The sequence below is a fragment of the Tyto alba genome, unplaced genomic scaffold, assembly GCF_018691265.1.
Source record: "Tyto alba isolate M040663 unplaced genomic scaffold, T.alba_DEE_v4.0 Super-Scaffold_41, whole genome shotgun sequence".
NCBI classification, from domain to species: domain Eukaryota; kingdom Metazoa; phylum Chordata; class Aves; order Strigiformes; family Tytonidae; genus Tyto; species Tyto alba.
In genome coordinates this window covers 268,357-282,396 of record NW_024881317.1, presented here as the reverse complement: position 1 = coordinate 282,396, position 14,040 = coordinate 268,357, and the positions used below count along the sequence as shown (strand labels likewise).

The window sequence follows — 14,040 nt, the reverse complement described above, 5'->3', positions numbered from 1 at the left end:
CCTTTTCACTTGCAGATTTTTTTCAGGTACAGTAGTGGATTTCTTTGTCCTAGCAACTTAACCCTGACACTGCTGTAAACCTTTCTGTTTCACCAGGGGAAGTTTTGCAGAAAACTCTGGGAACTGTGAAAAGGGCAAAGGAGGCATTTATTCTTTTCTGTATCCTCCAGGATCAGGATGCAGAAAGGAGAATGATCTCCAGTGCCTCACTGCTTTTGGCCCCTATTCAGTCTTATATTAAATGTTACATTTGCTGTTCTGCCCATGGGATGTGGATGCTGCAGGGACATTGCTGCTAGCTGTGTGAACTGCTGGGACCACATGCCAGTGCAGTGGTCTCTTCCATTGCCTCTGTACCCTGAGTCTCCACTGCAAGTGGGTTGTTCACCTAGGAGCTCACACGGGCTTCCTCCAAGCCCACAGTGTTGTGCACCTTGATGCTTCAGTGGGAAGCTATTAGTCAGGTGTGGTGAAGGGTTTGGAAACCCTTTCACTTCCCAGGTGTTATTTGTGCTGTGGAACCTTGGCTTTGCAAGTTAGTGCAGTAACTTCTAAATTCTCAGCTCACAGTTTGAAGCCACAGATCTTTGTTCTGGGTAACCCGCAGTCCCTGTGTGCATCCCTTCAGATGATCTCACTGTGTTTAATCTTACTTGGGCCAGAATTAATGTCAGGTTAACAGCCAGTCTGGGGTTTCTAGGTGGTGATGGAACGTCCACCACCGACTTTGGCCTGTTTCTCTGTTATGGTTACCAAAGCTTTTTGAATGCACACCTTCTCTCTTGACTTACTCAACTTCATCCCACTGGATCTTATCGTACCGTTGTCAGATATATGGAAGAGCACTTGGTACTGTTTCTCTTCTAATCATAGCTACTTACTGTTTTAATCTCCCCTTAATTTTATTTCATATAAGACAAACAGACTGAGCTCCTGGACTTTTTTGCTATAAAACATTTGTGGCTCTTCTCTGAGCCTGCCTAAGTCCACTGACTGTCTTGGTAAGTTATGGGCCACAGAACATGATGTGGGATTCCAGTCCCTGCTGCTTGTTCAGGTGCCAGATACTTATTTCTGACATTAGCATTAGTGCCCAGTAAGAGGAAGAGGTACGTACTACCTGGCACAGAAGCAGTTGTTTTGGGCTGCTCCTTAATGATGTTCCTGAGTGGACTCTAGTGGGAGTTGAAAGTATGTATGGGTTCAAGCCTAGCAAGAGCTGGGATTGCATAAGGTTGGAAGAAAATCCCTTGTTTGTTCTTCATTGCTGCATTTCTACGCTGTGATAGTTAAATTTGGTAAAGTAGTTGACTTTGTACTAAACTGATCTCTGTCTTCTCTTAGCCACCTGAACGGCAGATTGTGGTTGGAATCTGTGCCATGACCAAAAAGTCCAAGTCAAAGCCCATGACACAGATTCTGGAGCGTCTGTGCAAGTTTGAGTATATCACAGTGGTGATTATGGGGGAAGATGTTATTCTGAACGAACCGGTGGAGAACTGGCCCTCTTGTGACTGCCTAATATCGTTCCACTCCAAAGGTAAAATGTCTGTGGCAGGCCTTAGCCTACTTGAGATCTGGGCAAGGGAGCTTCCACTCATTCTTCTACCCTGCCTGCCCCCTTTCTGTATTTCAGGATTCCCCCTAGATAAAGCGGTTGCTTATGCCAAGCTGTGCAAGCCATTTCTGATTAATGACCTTGATATGCAGTATTATATCCAGGACAGGTAGGTGTCTATGATCCACTAAAGCCCTTTCCCTCTTCCTTTGTCTGATTCCTCTCCTCAGCATGCTGTGCAAACTTCATCTTCCTGGCCACAAGCACATGAGTGAGGTGGGGAGGAAGGGGACCTTAGCAGAGGCTTTTAGGGGGTTATTTCTCCAAAACATGGAGGGGAATAGATCTGGGGGTAAAACCATTGAGAGTTAGACCTGTTTCATTTTCTGGTGCAGATGTCTTGTAAGGAATGGCTAGATGAAGCAGGAAGTGGAAGAGGTCTCAAGGAACGAGACTGCCATGACTAAAACAAAAAGACTAGTCTCCAATTAGAGAGCCAAGTAGTGGGATGAGGTTCTGGGACAGAAATTGGGAGCAAGGCCAGCTCAGATTCTGAGGAGGATATGTTAGTCAGACCCTTCAAGAGGCTTCTTAGTCAGCTCTTGGTAGAGGCCACCAGCAGTCACATATGTCAGTGCATACAGCCAGGCTGCTTTGGCTGCCTATGTGTAGGGCTGGTACCAGACCCTGAACCTCCTGTCATGTCTTTGGGTTGTGACCAGTGTTCCTGTGGCGGGTGCTGACATGTACCCTGAGGTGTAACTAGTGAAAGAATTGCAGTTTCCCCACTGACACAGGATGAAAAGAGGCTCTGCTGCATCTGCCTGGCCTGGGTCGTGGGCAGCTCAGTGTGACAGGGCACCCTTTGAGAGGGCAGATCTGGGTAGGTGGTGTGTGCTGGGTGTGTCACTGTGGGTTGGGCATGTGCTAGCAAATGAGCATCCGTTTTTAGGCCAGGTAGAGATTTACTCTGGGACATCTCTGTCCGGAGCAGGACTGAGTCATGATCCAGAGCCTGGAGGTCTTATCTGGAGAGCATGTGCTGAGAAGTATTTATGCTCTGTCTTGAGGCTTTTTTGTATGAATTTGACTTTGTTCTTCATTGGTGGGAGTGAAGTCTTTCCCTAAACATGTACTGATGACCTTCTAGACTCTTCTGACACTGTTTCTGTCCTCTACAGGCGTGAAGTGTATCGGATCCTTCAAGAGGAGGGAATAGACTTGCCCCGCTACGCTGTGCTCAATCGAGACCCTGATAGACCAGAAGGTCAGTGTCCAGGCTCTACTGAAAGCCATTTTCACATACTGTACTATTTAAGATATTCTGCAAAGAACAGGTACTGACAATCAGCTTGAGGAGGCCTGATTCACAAGTCTGTTCTTTTTTGCGGATAAAGGTCCCAACAGCAGAACTGGCTGACTGGCCAGGACTGACGGGCTTTGGCCCTGCCCTGGGGCTGTCTCACCCTTTCCTAGCATGCTGCTGCTGTGCTTTGTCTTTAGAGTGCAACCTGGTGGAAGGAGAGGACCATGTGGAGGTAAATGGAGCTGTTTTCCCAAAGCCATTTGTAGAGAAGCCAGTCAGTGCTGAAGACCATAATGTGTATATTTACTACCCGACGTCAGCAGGTGGGGGCAGCCAACGGCTCTTCCGGAAGGTGAGGAGGGGGGCTGCAGTTTTGGTGTTGGAACCAACAGATCTGTGGCTCTGAGACCAATGTGGCTTCAGGAGGGAGTATTGGGGCAGGTGAAGGGGAAAGGAAGGTTCTGTGTTGGGGAAATCTAGACCTTCTTAGAACTTTTAGTTCAACCCCATCTGCCTGGGAATTGCAGAAGGACATATTTTAGTGGTAGTGCTAACTTTGCCTTCCCCATCTTCTCTTTGATCTGTGTCCTGTCTAGCGGTCACGGAGAACTGTGTCCCTTACTGAATTGCATGCTGTTTTTTCCAGATCACTTTCTCAGTCTATCAAGATGATTTTATTTTTTTTAAACTCATGTTCCTGTCCTCTAACATCGTTGCTGCCCTTCTCAGCTTAGTGTCGCTTGCAGATTTGATAAACACAGTATTTATTCATAGATTTCACAGGGAATCTGCCCTTACTCTTTTCCTACACTTAGCCAGAGAAGAGTTAACAGCTGTATTATATCTTTTTTTCCAATCAGCTATGCATCTGCCATTAATAATTGTAAAATGATTGTTTCCTTAGCTAACTTACAGGCATGACAATTGAGGTTGTGTCCAAAGCCCTACTGAAAATGAAAACAACATCATCCTCTGTCCATAAGTCAGCTGTCCTAGAAAGAAGTTAGATTGATCTGATTATCACTTGCCATTTATTTTCATTTGCTTATTAGCTAGGCTGCTTACTTTCTATGTCTTTATCCTCTGGTTTTTTGTTCCATATCACTGTAGTGACTGTAGTCAACCTAATGGTCTACAGTAACTGTTCTCCTCTTTAAAGCCTGGAAAAAGACATACCTACTGCCTATGTTTTGGAGTCTCTTTTGTCCTCTGTAAATAAGTGTGCTGTAATAGCTGGGTGTTCTGAAGGGCATCCTGCTAATTCTTTACCTGTGGGATGAAACCTACGCTTTTTGTTCTTCCACCTAAGAAAAGGATCCCTGTGCTCTTCCCTGAGGTGTTTATTTCTGTGCTTTCAGATTGGCAGCCGGAGTAGTGTGTACTCCCCAGAGAGCAGTGTGAGGAAGACAGGCTCATATATTTATGAGGAGTTCATGCCTACAGATGGCACTGATGTGAAGGTAAGGAGAAGCCTGGAATAGCTCCTTCCTTCTCCAGGCCTGTGGTAGCTGAAGGTTGGGCAGTCCTGCTTAGATTCTGGAGAGCTTATTTAAGCTATGAGGTGCTAACTGTGCAGCTTGGATCCCAAAGTGGGGAACGGGTGTTCTGTAGGTCATAACAGAAGGGATGAGGGAAACCATCTGATCTTCTTCTCTCCGTGTCTTCAGTAGAAATACCTTCTGGAAGCTGCAGTTAGTCTAGGTGGTTATGTCAGGTGTAACTATTTCTCTTCCCAGGTGTACACTGTTGGGCCAGACTACGCCCACGCAGAGGCTCGCAAATCCCCTGCTTTGGATGGGAAGGTTGAACGGGACAGTGAAGGGAAAGAGATCCGTTACCCAGTCATGCTGACTGCCATGGAGAAACTGGTTGCCCGGAAAGTCTGTGTAGCCTTTAAGGTCTGTGTTTTCTCTCCTACGCAAGCAGGATACTGCACGAATGTCTGCTTCCAATCTCAGTCAGTGTTAAAGCTTGAGCTCTGTTACCCTGCCGTGTCTCCGGCGTGGCAGCCTTCCACACCTGATGCTAGTTGCCATCTCTGCTGGCCAGGTGCAGCTGGTCAGACATGATTGGGAAGGCAGGAGGGCCTGCAGCAAATACCCTCTGTGCTGGCAGGTAGCTGGTGTCCAGTGTACATCTGAGCATTTAATATCAGATTCTGAACACGGTTCTGTCTCTCTGTCTGTCTGTCTGACCTGCTCTAGTCCTGCCTTTTCCGATTCCTGTGTGGAAAGCTTGGTCTTCTTTTTTTCTGTTTTGTTTTGTTTTGGTTGGTTGGTTTTGATCTGGCTTTGGTGCACACTTGTGTTCTATTATTTTATAGGCCGGCAGAGTGAGTGTGTGTCTAGGTACGGTTACGTGACATGTTCAGCAATGTCAGCAGAAGAAGCACTTTGCTACTTGTTTGTACCCCCGCTGCAATCTGCCACCCTCACACTTGCGTGGGTACAGCTGTGGGCTTGTTCTCCCTTATAGCCTTTGCCACATAGCGATGGATGTCTTTGCTTGCACCACTTCTTGTCAGTACTTGTCAGTCTGGTTCAAAATGGTCAAATTTAGAGGCAAGACCAGGAGAGCCAGGAGCTGCTCTGTCTTAAGCCTTTAGAGCTCTGGGAGGTAGGGGGGCAGCCCTGATGGCTTATTCTGGGGGCTTGTGGGTTGGGCCTGTGATACAGCTACGAGGGTGTAAAGGTTCCTCTCAAGGGCTTGTTACTCTTGGCTCGTGGCTGTATTTTCACACACTTCTTCAAGGCTCCTGAGGTAGTCATGGAGTGGAAGACAGTGGCAGCACCACCACCAGTGGAGCTGAACGGGGCGGCACAGCCTGGCTGGGTCTGTGCGTGTGCCCTGCTTGGTTGGGTGGCTGCCGTCCCCTCGCTGCACTCCCTCACAGCGTGCCTGAGTCCCGTGTCCTCTGCTTCCTCGTGCAGCAAACGGTGTGTGGGTTTGACCTCCTGCGGGCAAACGGCCACTCTTTTGTTTGCGATGTGAACGGCTTCAGTTTTGTGAAGAACTCTATGAAGTATTATGATGACTGTGCCAAAATCCTCGGGTATGTAAAATTTAAGTTTTGATAGCAGGTAAGGTAATTCATAGCAAAGTGAAATGAATCTGAAGTCCTGATCAGTATGTTGGAGAAGTCTACAAGTGGTTCGTATGGGTACATTTGGTCTGCAGGTGAAAGCTTGGCTCTGGGAGCAATGAGTTAATTATTTTTAGCCCCTGGAGCTCCTGCCTGCATTGGCATTAGCTGTCTTTGTCTACAGCTAGATGTATCTTTCAGGACTTTTCGTTGGATGCTAAGCCCAGCTGCATTATTGATGATGTGAGGGAAATTGGTGTCCCTTTGGAGTGCCCTAAGTAGCCCATGGTATGATAGATATCTCTGTGGGGAAGATGAGGAGAAATTCTGTGGCTCTCTTCAAGTGTTTCAGCTGGATCACTAAGGAGGAGGTGGAAAACCAAGGGAATGGAATTTCTTGCAAGTTTTATATTCTGATTTCTTCCAGAAACATAATAATGCGGGAATTGGCTCCCCAGTTTCATATTCCCTGGTCCATCCCAACAGAGGCAGAAGACATTCCCATTGTCCCCACAACTTCAGGCACCATGTGAGTACCTGCCACCTTCTCAAAAGAATTCTGGTGATGGCTACATGAGGGACAAAGTGCAAACCCTGTCCAAGGGACAAATATCACCCAGCATCATGGTGTTGTCCAGCTGCTCTGTTGGTTGCAACCCTGAAATGCCTGTGGAAAGGCTTAGCTGTGCACACAAAAGTGGTGATAGGTGGTAAATAAGTTTGATGAATGGAGACAAGCAGTCATTGAAGGAATTAAACAAGATGCTCACGTGGCTTTCAGAAGGCCCAAATTCTTGATCAGCACAGGAAACAGATTAGGGCATCACTGTAGCTGGCTCACTGTTCAGTAGGCTGCTACTTGGAGAAAATGCGTGTTGAGCTGCCAGTGAAATGGGTGGAAAGCAATTAGCTGAAGTATTCACATTACCTGTACACTTGGCAGACTCTCATTTGATACTGTTGACCTTACTAGTTTTCCAGTACGTAAGGCTAAAAGGCCAAAGGCAAAAGTCTCTTTGTGATCCTCAGCACACTTGTGCGCTTTTGTGAAGTGAACAAAGTCAGTGCTATGGAAAAGGTAGATTGAGAGTATGTATTAATTCTTCCTTTACTGTGTGATCATTTGGAAAAAGTTGGAAAACACAAACTGCGCAGCTCAGCTATTGTAGTATCTGAAAAAGCAAATTCTTGCAGCCCTTCTGAAATTAGCCAGCCCAACTACTGGTTTGTGCAGGTGGCTGGTTGCTGTAGGATCTTCCTATGTACAGTTCTTACTGATTGCTTGAAAACAGGACCCCAGCTGTATAAGCATTCTTCTGAACCAAGTGGTTTTTTCTAGGGTCTTTCTAAGTGGTCCCATGAGCATTACAAAAGTTGGGCATGAAAACATGCCTGGCACCGTTCACAATGCTGTTTCTGGAGATTCTGTAACATCCAGCCTAGTCCTTTCTGCTGCAGATGTGGTTCTGCCTGTCATATTACGGTACCGTGCTGCTTTTCCCTGATAGGAAACCAGGTGACCTGGTAGTATATGCAGTACTTTGTCTGCTTTTAGAGCCTTGGCACTGTGCCTGGTTTAGTCTGGGAGAAGCTCTGCCACTGATAAGGGAAGCAGCTGTCAAAAGGATGGAACTGAAAGAACCATGGGAAACTACTTTCTGATGACAGTTCTGGAGTGTAGGGGCACATTTGTCAGGTGTATCTTTTGTTTCCCCAGGATGGAGCTTCGTTGTGTTATTGCAGTCATCCGGCACGGAGATCGCACCCCAAAGCAGAAGATGAAGATGGAAGTTAAGCATCCCAGGTAAGAGTCAAGGCAAGAAGATGCTGTGCTGCTGGGAAGTGAGGAAGGCCCATTTTCTGAATCAAGAGGAGGAGCAGAAGGGCTGAGTGCATGGCAGGCAATGGTTTTTCCTGGCTCCATTCAAGCAAATGCTTTCTGCCCATGTGAGAGGAGCCCCCTTTCCCCATGAGGATCCTGGCACCTTCTGGGTACACAGTGGAAGAAAGAGTGAGGGTCCGCTCGGTGCTGCAAATGGAAGTCCCCCACTAAATGGGAAGCTAGAAGTTGCTTCCTTTCCATACCTGTGGCTGGAAACACGTTTTTTTTTTTTTTCAGAATTTCTAAAGCACAGGAAGGAGCCAGTGGGTCTGCTTGTTCTCACTGAGGAACAGAGCACGAATGCCTATGTAGGGATGGCAGTCCTTGTAGCAGTGAAACAGCAGGAAATGGATCAGGCTTCTTTGTTCTCTGTCCAGGTTCTTTGAATTATTTGAGAAATATGATGGCTACAAGACAGGGAAGTTGAAGCTGAAGAAACCAGAGCAGCTACAGGTGAGGAGAGTCCTCTCTGGGGTTACTGTGTGGAACATGCAGGTAATGTGGATTGCATGAGGCAATTCTTTGGGAGGGTGGGAGCCTTCTGTTGCACAAGCGCTCCCTTTCTCATTCCCCACTGCGTGCATACTCAGCTGGTTGACAGTATGATAGTAGAATGGAAACTCTGCTGGCTGATGTGAGTACTGTAGGATGGGGATGACGTGATGCAGCTTGCCCACCTGTTGTGGTTACCTCTGGTGAAAGACAGGACCGGGCTAGGGAGTGGGGCAGTTGGAGGCTCCTGCCTGGTTCTGGATGGGACTGGAGCACAGGGTGGGGGATGAAGCAAACTGCGGTGTGAAAGTTGGTCCTGCCTGAGCTGTGTCTTACGGAATGACGTGTCTCTGATGAGTGCCTGTGTGGACCTGGTGCTGGGTGAAGCCATCTGGAGGCTTTGGCAGGAGTACAGCAGTGAGTCTGAGGCAGAATTGCTGGATGCTTGAGACTGTCTGCTCTCCAACAGGAAGTGCTGGACATTGCACGGCAGCTTGTGGTGGACCTGGGAACCCACAGTGACTGCGAGATAGAGGAGAGGAAATCCAAACTGGAACAGCTGAAGAGTGTCTTGGAGATGTAAGGGTTCATATCTTGGGGAACTGTGAGTTTGTCTCAGAGCTGCAGGTCAGCATGAGATGTGGAAACAAGTTGTGCTGCTGCTGTCCTGGCCAGCTGGCTCCGCAGAGGTCAGAGTCTCCTCCGTGCCCTGTTAGCAGCTGTACGTGAAAGGTGCCATGCTCTTCACATTTTCTCCTGGGCATCAAAACCACTGGCAATTGTTGTTCCAAGTGTATCTGTTTTTGGATAAACAACTTGAGACAAAACTGAGCTTCCTTTGCTACAAGAGAGGAACTGGAGTCCTGGAGGGACCACGTTGATACGAAGCATTTTGATAAATTTGGAACAAATCTTTTTTTAAATAAGGTTGCCAAAAGTTTAACAAAAAGGAGCTTGGGAAACATGAAAATATGTTTGTGTCCTCTTAGTTTCATACAGCCAAAATAAAAGACAATGTGCTGGTGTTGGCATCTTAGAAACAAAAGGGTTTCTCTCAGAACTGTAGTTTGCTGTGGCTTACACAGGCAGTGTCTGTGTTCAAGCCATGTCTGTGGAGCACAGAGGATCAGTTTTTGCTATGATTCCTTCCTCTGCTCTTTCTGCTCATTAGAGTTGTGGTTATCCTCAGTGCAGCTAGCAGATTGGGTTCTTTTTCTGTGATCTCATTAATTCACTTGTTAAAGATGTAGATAGAAGTTAACTAAGGTTGATTAAAGCCCCAGTGGGGTCTGAGAGCGTAGAGTGCTGTCAGCTGAAGAGCAGGCAAGTAAATGGATCTTCGAATTCAATTGCAGAAGTTGTTTGTTTTTTTTGGGCAGTGTGTGCCGGGTCACAGGGAGATGGCAGAAATGTTCATGTTCTGTGGCAGTTGGTGTTGCGGGAGGAAGTCTCTTGCCTGTGCTGTATTTCTGCTGTGTGCTGCCTAGAGACCTCTGGGCAAAAGGTGGGTGGAGCTGATTTGTTTAAATTTTTTTCCCCCTCTCCTTGTGACAGGTATGGACATTTTTCTGGCATTAACCGTAAGGTTCAGTTGACTTATCTGCCTCATGGACATCCAAAAGCTGCAAGTGAAGATGAAGGTAAAGAAACCTGATGTTGCTGCCATGACCTTCAAGCCTGGTGTTCAAGAGTGCATGCAGCTATCCAGAGGTCCTATAGGACTCTGGACATGCAAGCAAAATTAGTGACCTGCATCTTATCTTTGCTCACATCATATGAAGAGCCGGAGTGATGCATAATGTAGTGTACCAGTATATCCAAAATGGTGCCACAGGGCTTATGCTCCCAATTTAATGAGTGTCGACCTATACCTTCAAAAAATAGTGACTCTTAATTTCACACTTGCTGGTTTGATTCCTGCGGATTTTGAGTCAGGCTTCTGTTGAGAATGCTCTGCAAGGTGCTGATGGCAACCTTTCCTTCCTCCCCTCCTCTCCCTCTGCAAGCTCAGCTTTGAGATCTGATGTAGTGAGTACCTGTTTGTCTCCTAGAAGCTCGCCGAGAGTCTTCCCCATCCCTTCTCCTTGTGCTTAAGTGGGGTGGAGAGCTGACACCAGCAGGAAGAGTCCAGGCAGAAGAGCTTGGGCGAGCCTTTCGCTGTATGTACCCTGGTGGCCAAGGTAAGCGCTGCCCGTGTGCCTCCAGCCCTGTGACTGTGCCAGGCTGCCGAGCCCAGGTGACCAACCAGCAGCATGAGGGATGCTCAGATATCTGTGGGATGTTGGCAGCCTCTGTCACTTAGATCATCGCTGGTTTTATTCTTTTGAGTTGACCTGGTAAGGATAAATAATTCAAGTGGGCTTTGAACGCAAAGATATCTAAGCTGGCTAGAGATGTCTGCTGCAGTGATTAAACTTTAGTATGTCTTGGAGCATAATAGCAGTCTTTCAATGAATGTGCCAGTATTCAAAAAAGGGAATCCATTCTAATAAGATACATTCTGACGCAGCAAATTCTGATGCAGCAAATACGAATCAAAATTTATGTATGATTAACGAGGAATTTAGGTCAGATATAGAGAACAGGAAATCTGTCTTGGTGCACAGATAATTCTACCTTGAGATAGGAGAATAGGAAAGTAACATCTTCATATTTTCTCCGTCATAATTCACTAACTCTGAAAAGCATTTAGTACACACACACACACACGCAGATCAACAAGAGCCAGAAGGGGAAAAAAATAAAAGCTGAGATTGCCTTTTTCATCCGAGTAGAGAGTCAGAAGTAATATGCTGCTACTGTATTGATCCGATGAGACCAGTACTGGATACTGCTTATCTTTGACTAGTAAGTTTAATTAATTGGATTTAATTAATTACATTTCAAATTAATTAAGCTAATTTAAATTGAATGGGAAAAGATTTCCTTCTGGAATAAGGAAGAGTCACCTTTGGTGGAAGAGGATCGGGTCAAGGAATATTTAAGCAAACCGGACATACATAAGACCATGGTCTCTGACCACATGCACCTATGAGTGCTGAGGGACATTGCAGATGTCACTGCAAAGCCACCTAAAATTGTCTTTGAAAGTTTATGGGGACTGAGGGAACTGCCTGAGGACTGGAGGAGAGGAAATGTCACTCCTAGCTTCAAAAATGGCAAGAAGGAGGACCCAGGGAACTGCAGGCTGGTCAACCTCACCACAGTCCCTGGGAAGATGATGGAGCAGCTCATCCTGGAAAACATTTCTGGGCACGTGAAGGACAGGAAGGTGACTGGAAGCAGTCAGCATGGATTCACAAAAGGAAGTCATGGTTAACCAACCTGATAAGCTTCTACAGTGTAGTGACTGGCTTGTTTAGATGAGGGGACAGCAGTGGCTATGGCCTACTTTGACTTCAGTAAGTCTTTTGACACTCTCTAGTAACATCCTTGTAGCTGATAAACTATGGGATGGATGAGCAGACAGTAAGGTGGTTTGAAAACTAGCTCAACGTCTGGGTTCAGAGGGTGGTGATCAGTGGTACAAAGTCTAGTTGTAGTCCAGGAACTAACAGAGTAACCCAGGGATGAAGACTGGGTCCAATCCTCTTTAATATCTTCATTAATGATCTGGGTGACGGGGCAGAGTGCACCCTTAGCACATTTGCAGATGACACAGAACTGGGAGGTGTGACTGTTATGCCAGAGGGACCTGGACAGGCTACAGAAATGGGCTGGCAGGAACCTCGTGATGTTCAACAAGGGGAATTGCAAAGTCCTACCTGTGGGGAGGAACAACCCCCTGCACCAACATATGCTGGGGGCCAACCAGCTGGAAAGCAGCTTTGCAGAAAAAGTCCTGGTGGACACCTAGCTGAACATGAGCCAACAATGGGACCTTGCCACAAAGAAGGCAAACGGTATCCTGGGCTGCATTAGGAGTGTTGTCAGCAGTTTGAGGGAGGTGAGCTGTGAGGTCAGGTGCTTGTCATCTCAAGAGCACGTTATTAGCAAACACGTGAGGATAAACTTTCCAAAAGATGAGAAGACTAGGTGCACATGGTGTTGCTTACTGCAAGGTGCCAACAAGTAGAGCAGACTGTCAGTGCTCAGAGACTAAAGGAGGAGGAGCCATAGTGGACAAAGGACATTCATAAACAAGGCCTGTGTGCCATTCTTGAAGGTGGGAATGTTGAGTTAGAAAGGCTGGGGACTTCCTGGTGCCGTTGTGGATCTCTGAAGCCCAGAGCTGAGAGGATCAGCCAGTGACTTGGACAAGAGATTGGGGTGACCAGAAGACCGTGCGCAGGAGAGGCAATTCCAGTCAAAGTACAGGGAGTAGATTGCAGTGTGATGAGCCAAAACCTGAGAGAAGAGACCTGTCTGCAGAGCTCTGGTCAAGTGGAGTGCAGTTACCAGCAAGCTGGGCTGAGCCCTAAGGTGTGGTCGATGCCAGTTCTGAACTGGCTGCACCATATCTGGTGAGCACTGAGTGGCTGCCCTCTTGCTCACGGTGGAGCTTGGTCTGAGCATGTACAAGGTGACTTCAGTCCTTCTGAATCATGGCTTTGGAGACTTGTGCTTCACGTGGTCATCTGTGGAGAGGGAGAGAGCTCATTTTGCAGTGGGATGCTGTGTTCCTGGGTAGCAGTTGGTACATGGCAGCTTTGTCCAGATATACAGCTGACTTCTGGTCTGGTGTTTGTCCTTGTCTAGCAGGGAGTTTCTCTGAGTTGTGAACTCGGATCTGGGAGCAGTTTTCCCATCTTCTCATGCCGTGTGACTGGGTACTGTGCAAAATCATCATGGGATTCCAGGCAGCAGCAAATTAGTCACCACTGCACACTGTCTTTGGAGGGTCAGACTCGAGAGCTTCATGAGTTTCTTTCTGCCATTACGGATCTGGCTCCTGTAGTTGACTCAGCCATCATAAATAAGCCAGCATTTTGTGCCGCAAGATAATTGTAGCTCTGCAGGATATGCTTTGGAAGGCAGGTGCTCCTTACTGAATAGCTCTGCCTGCAGTTCTGATGGCAGCAGTACCTGCTCTTGTGCAGAGAACAAGTAGGAGGAGGCAATATTTTTGGGCATCTTTATTCTGCACAAGGGTATTCAGGCTAGCAGAACAATTATGGACTGTTCAGAGAGGGTTGCTGCAGAATTTGGGCAGCATCAGACTTGACTGGTGAATGCTTAGTTTTTCCCTCAAAATGAACTTTCCCAAGTTAAGCAAAGCCAGAATCAGATTTCTAGTCATTATGTATGGCTAGAGCTGTCTATTTTGGAGGAGTCCTAGATGCTGGCTGCGAAGGTGCTTAATTCTCTACACAACTTTGTTATGCAGGTGTCAGAATATTACTTTTGAGCTTGTTCTCTGTCCCAGGTGATTACGCTGGTTTCCCTGGATGTGGCTTGCTCAGGCTGCACAGCACCTACCGTCATGATCTCAAGATCTACGCCTCAGATGAGGGACGAGTTCAGATGACAGCAGCAGCTTTTGCAAAGGTCCTTCCTCTCTCTGGGGCATCTGTTAGTTCTGCTACATAGGTCTTAAAATACGCCAGTTCTAAAGGAAAACCTCTGGTGATGGGGAAGGAGCTGTCCTAGGAGCTTCCCCCTCTCTGTTGGGAGGGTGGTGGTACACTATGCTAATAGCAAGTGTATGGGGTGGTACTGGAAATTCAGTGTAGTTGCACATCTATGTTACCTTTAGTATCCTGTCCAGGATTGGACTCTCA

The 14,040-nt window shown here is 47.0% G+C and overlaps 1 protein-coding gene across 6 annotated transcripts in view; it reads left to right on the top strand.

Annotated features, from left to right (window-relative positions):
* The window catches only part of PPIP5K1 (diphosphoinositol pentakisphosphate kinase 1), a 51,054-nt gene that overhangs the window by 5,692 nt on the left and 31,322 nt on the right, over positions 1-14,040 (top strand). For 5 of the 6 annotated variants that reach the window (XM_042803849.1, XM_042803848.1, XM_042803854.1 and 2 more), the window contains exons 4-17: positions 1,345-1,540; positions 1,637-1,727; positions 2,740-2,825; positions 3,062-3,216; positions 4,223-4,324; positions 4,601-4,762; positions 5,795-5,916; positions 6,374-6,475; positions 7,664-7,750; positions 8,206-8,281; positions 8,790-8,899; positions 9,875-9,960; positions 10,372-10,500; positions 13,686-13,807. In XM_042803849.1, coding sequence (XP_042659783.1) covers positions 1,345-1,540; positions 1,637-1,727; positions 2,740-2,825; positions 3,062-3,216; positions 4,223-4,324; positions 4,601-4,762; positions 5,795-5,916; positions 6,374-6,475; positions 7,664-7,750; positions 8,206-8,281; positions 8,790-8,899; positions 9,875-9,960; positions 10,372-10,500; positions 13,686-13,807 — 1,626 coding nt within the window. The remainder of the gene's footprint in view (positions 1-1,344; positions 1,541-1,636; positions 1,728-2,739; positions 2,826-3,061; positions 3,217-4,222; positions 4,325-4,600; positions 4,763-5,794; positions 5,917-6,373; positions 6,476-7,663; positions 7,751-8,205; positions 8,282-8,789; positions 8,900-9,874; positions 9,961-10,371; positions 10,501-13,685; positions 13,808-14,040) is intronic. The other variant, XM_042803851.1, reaches the window with a different exon arrangement.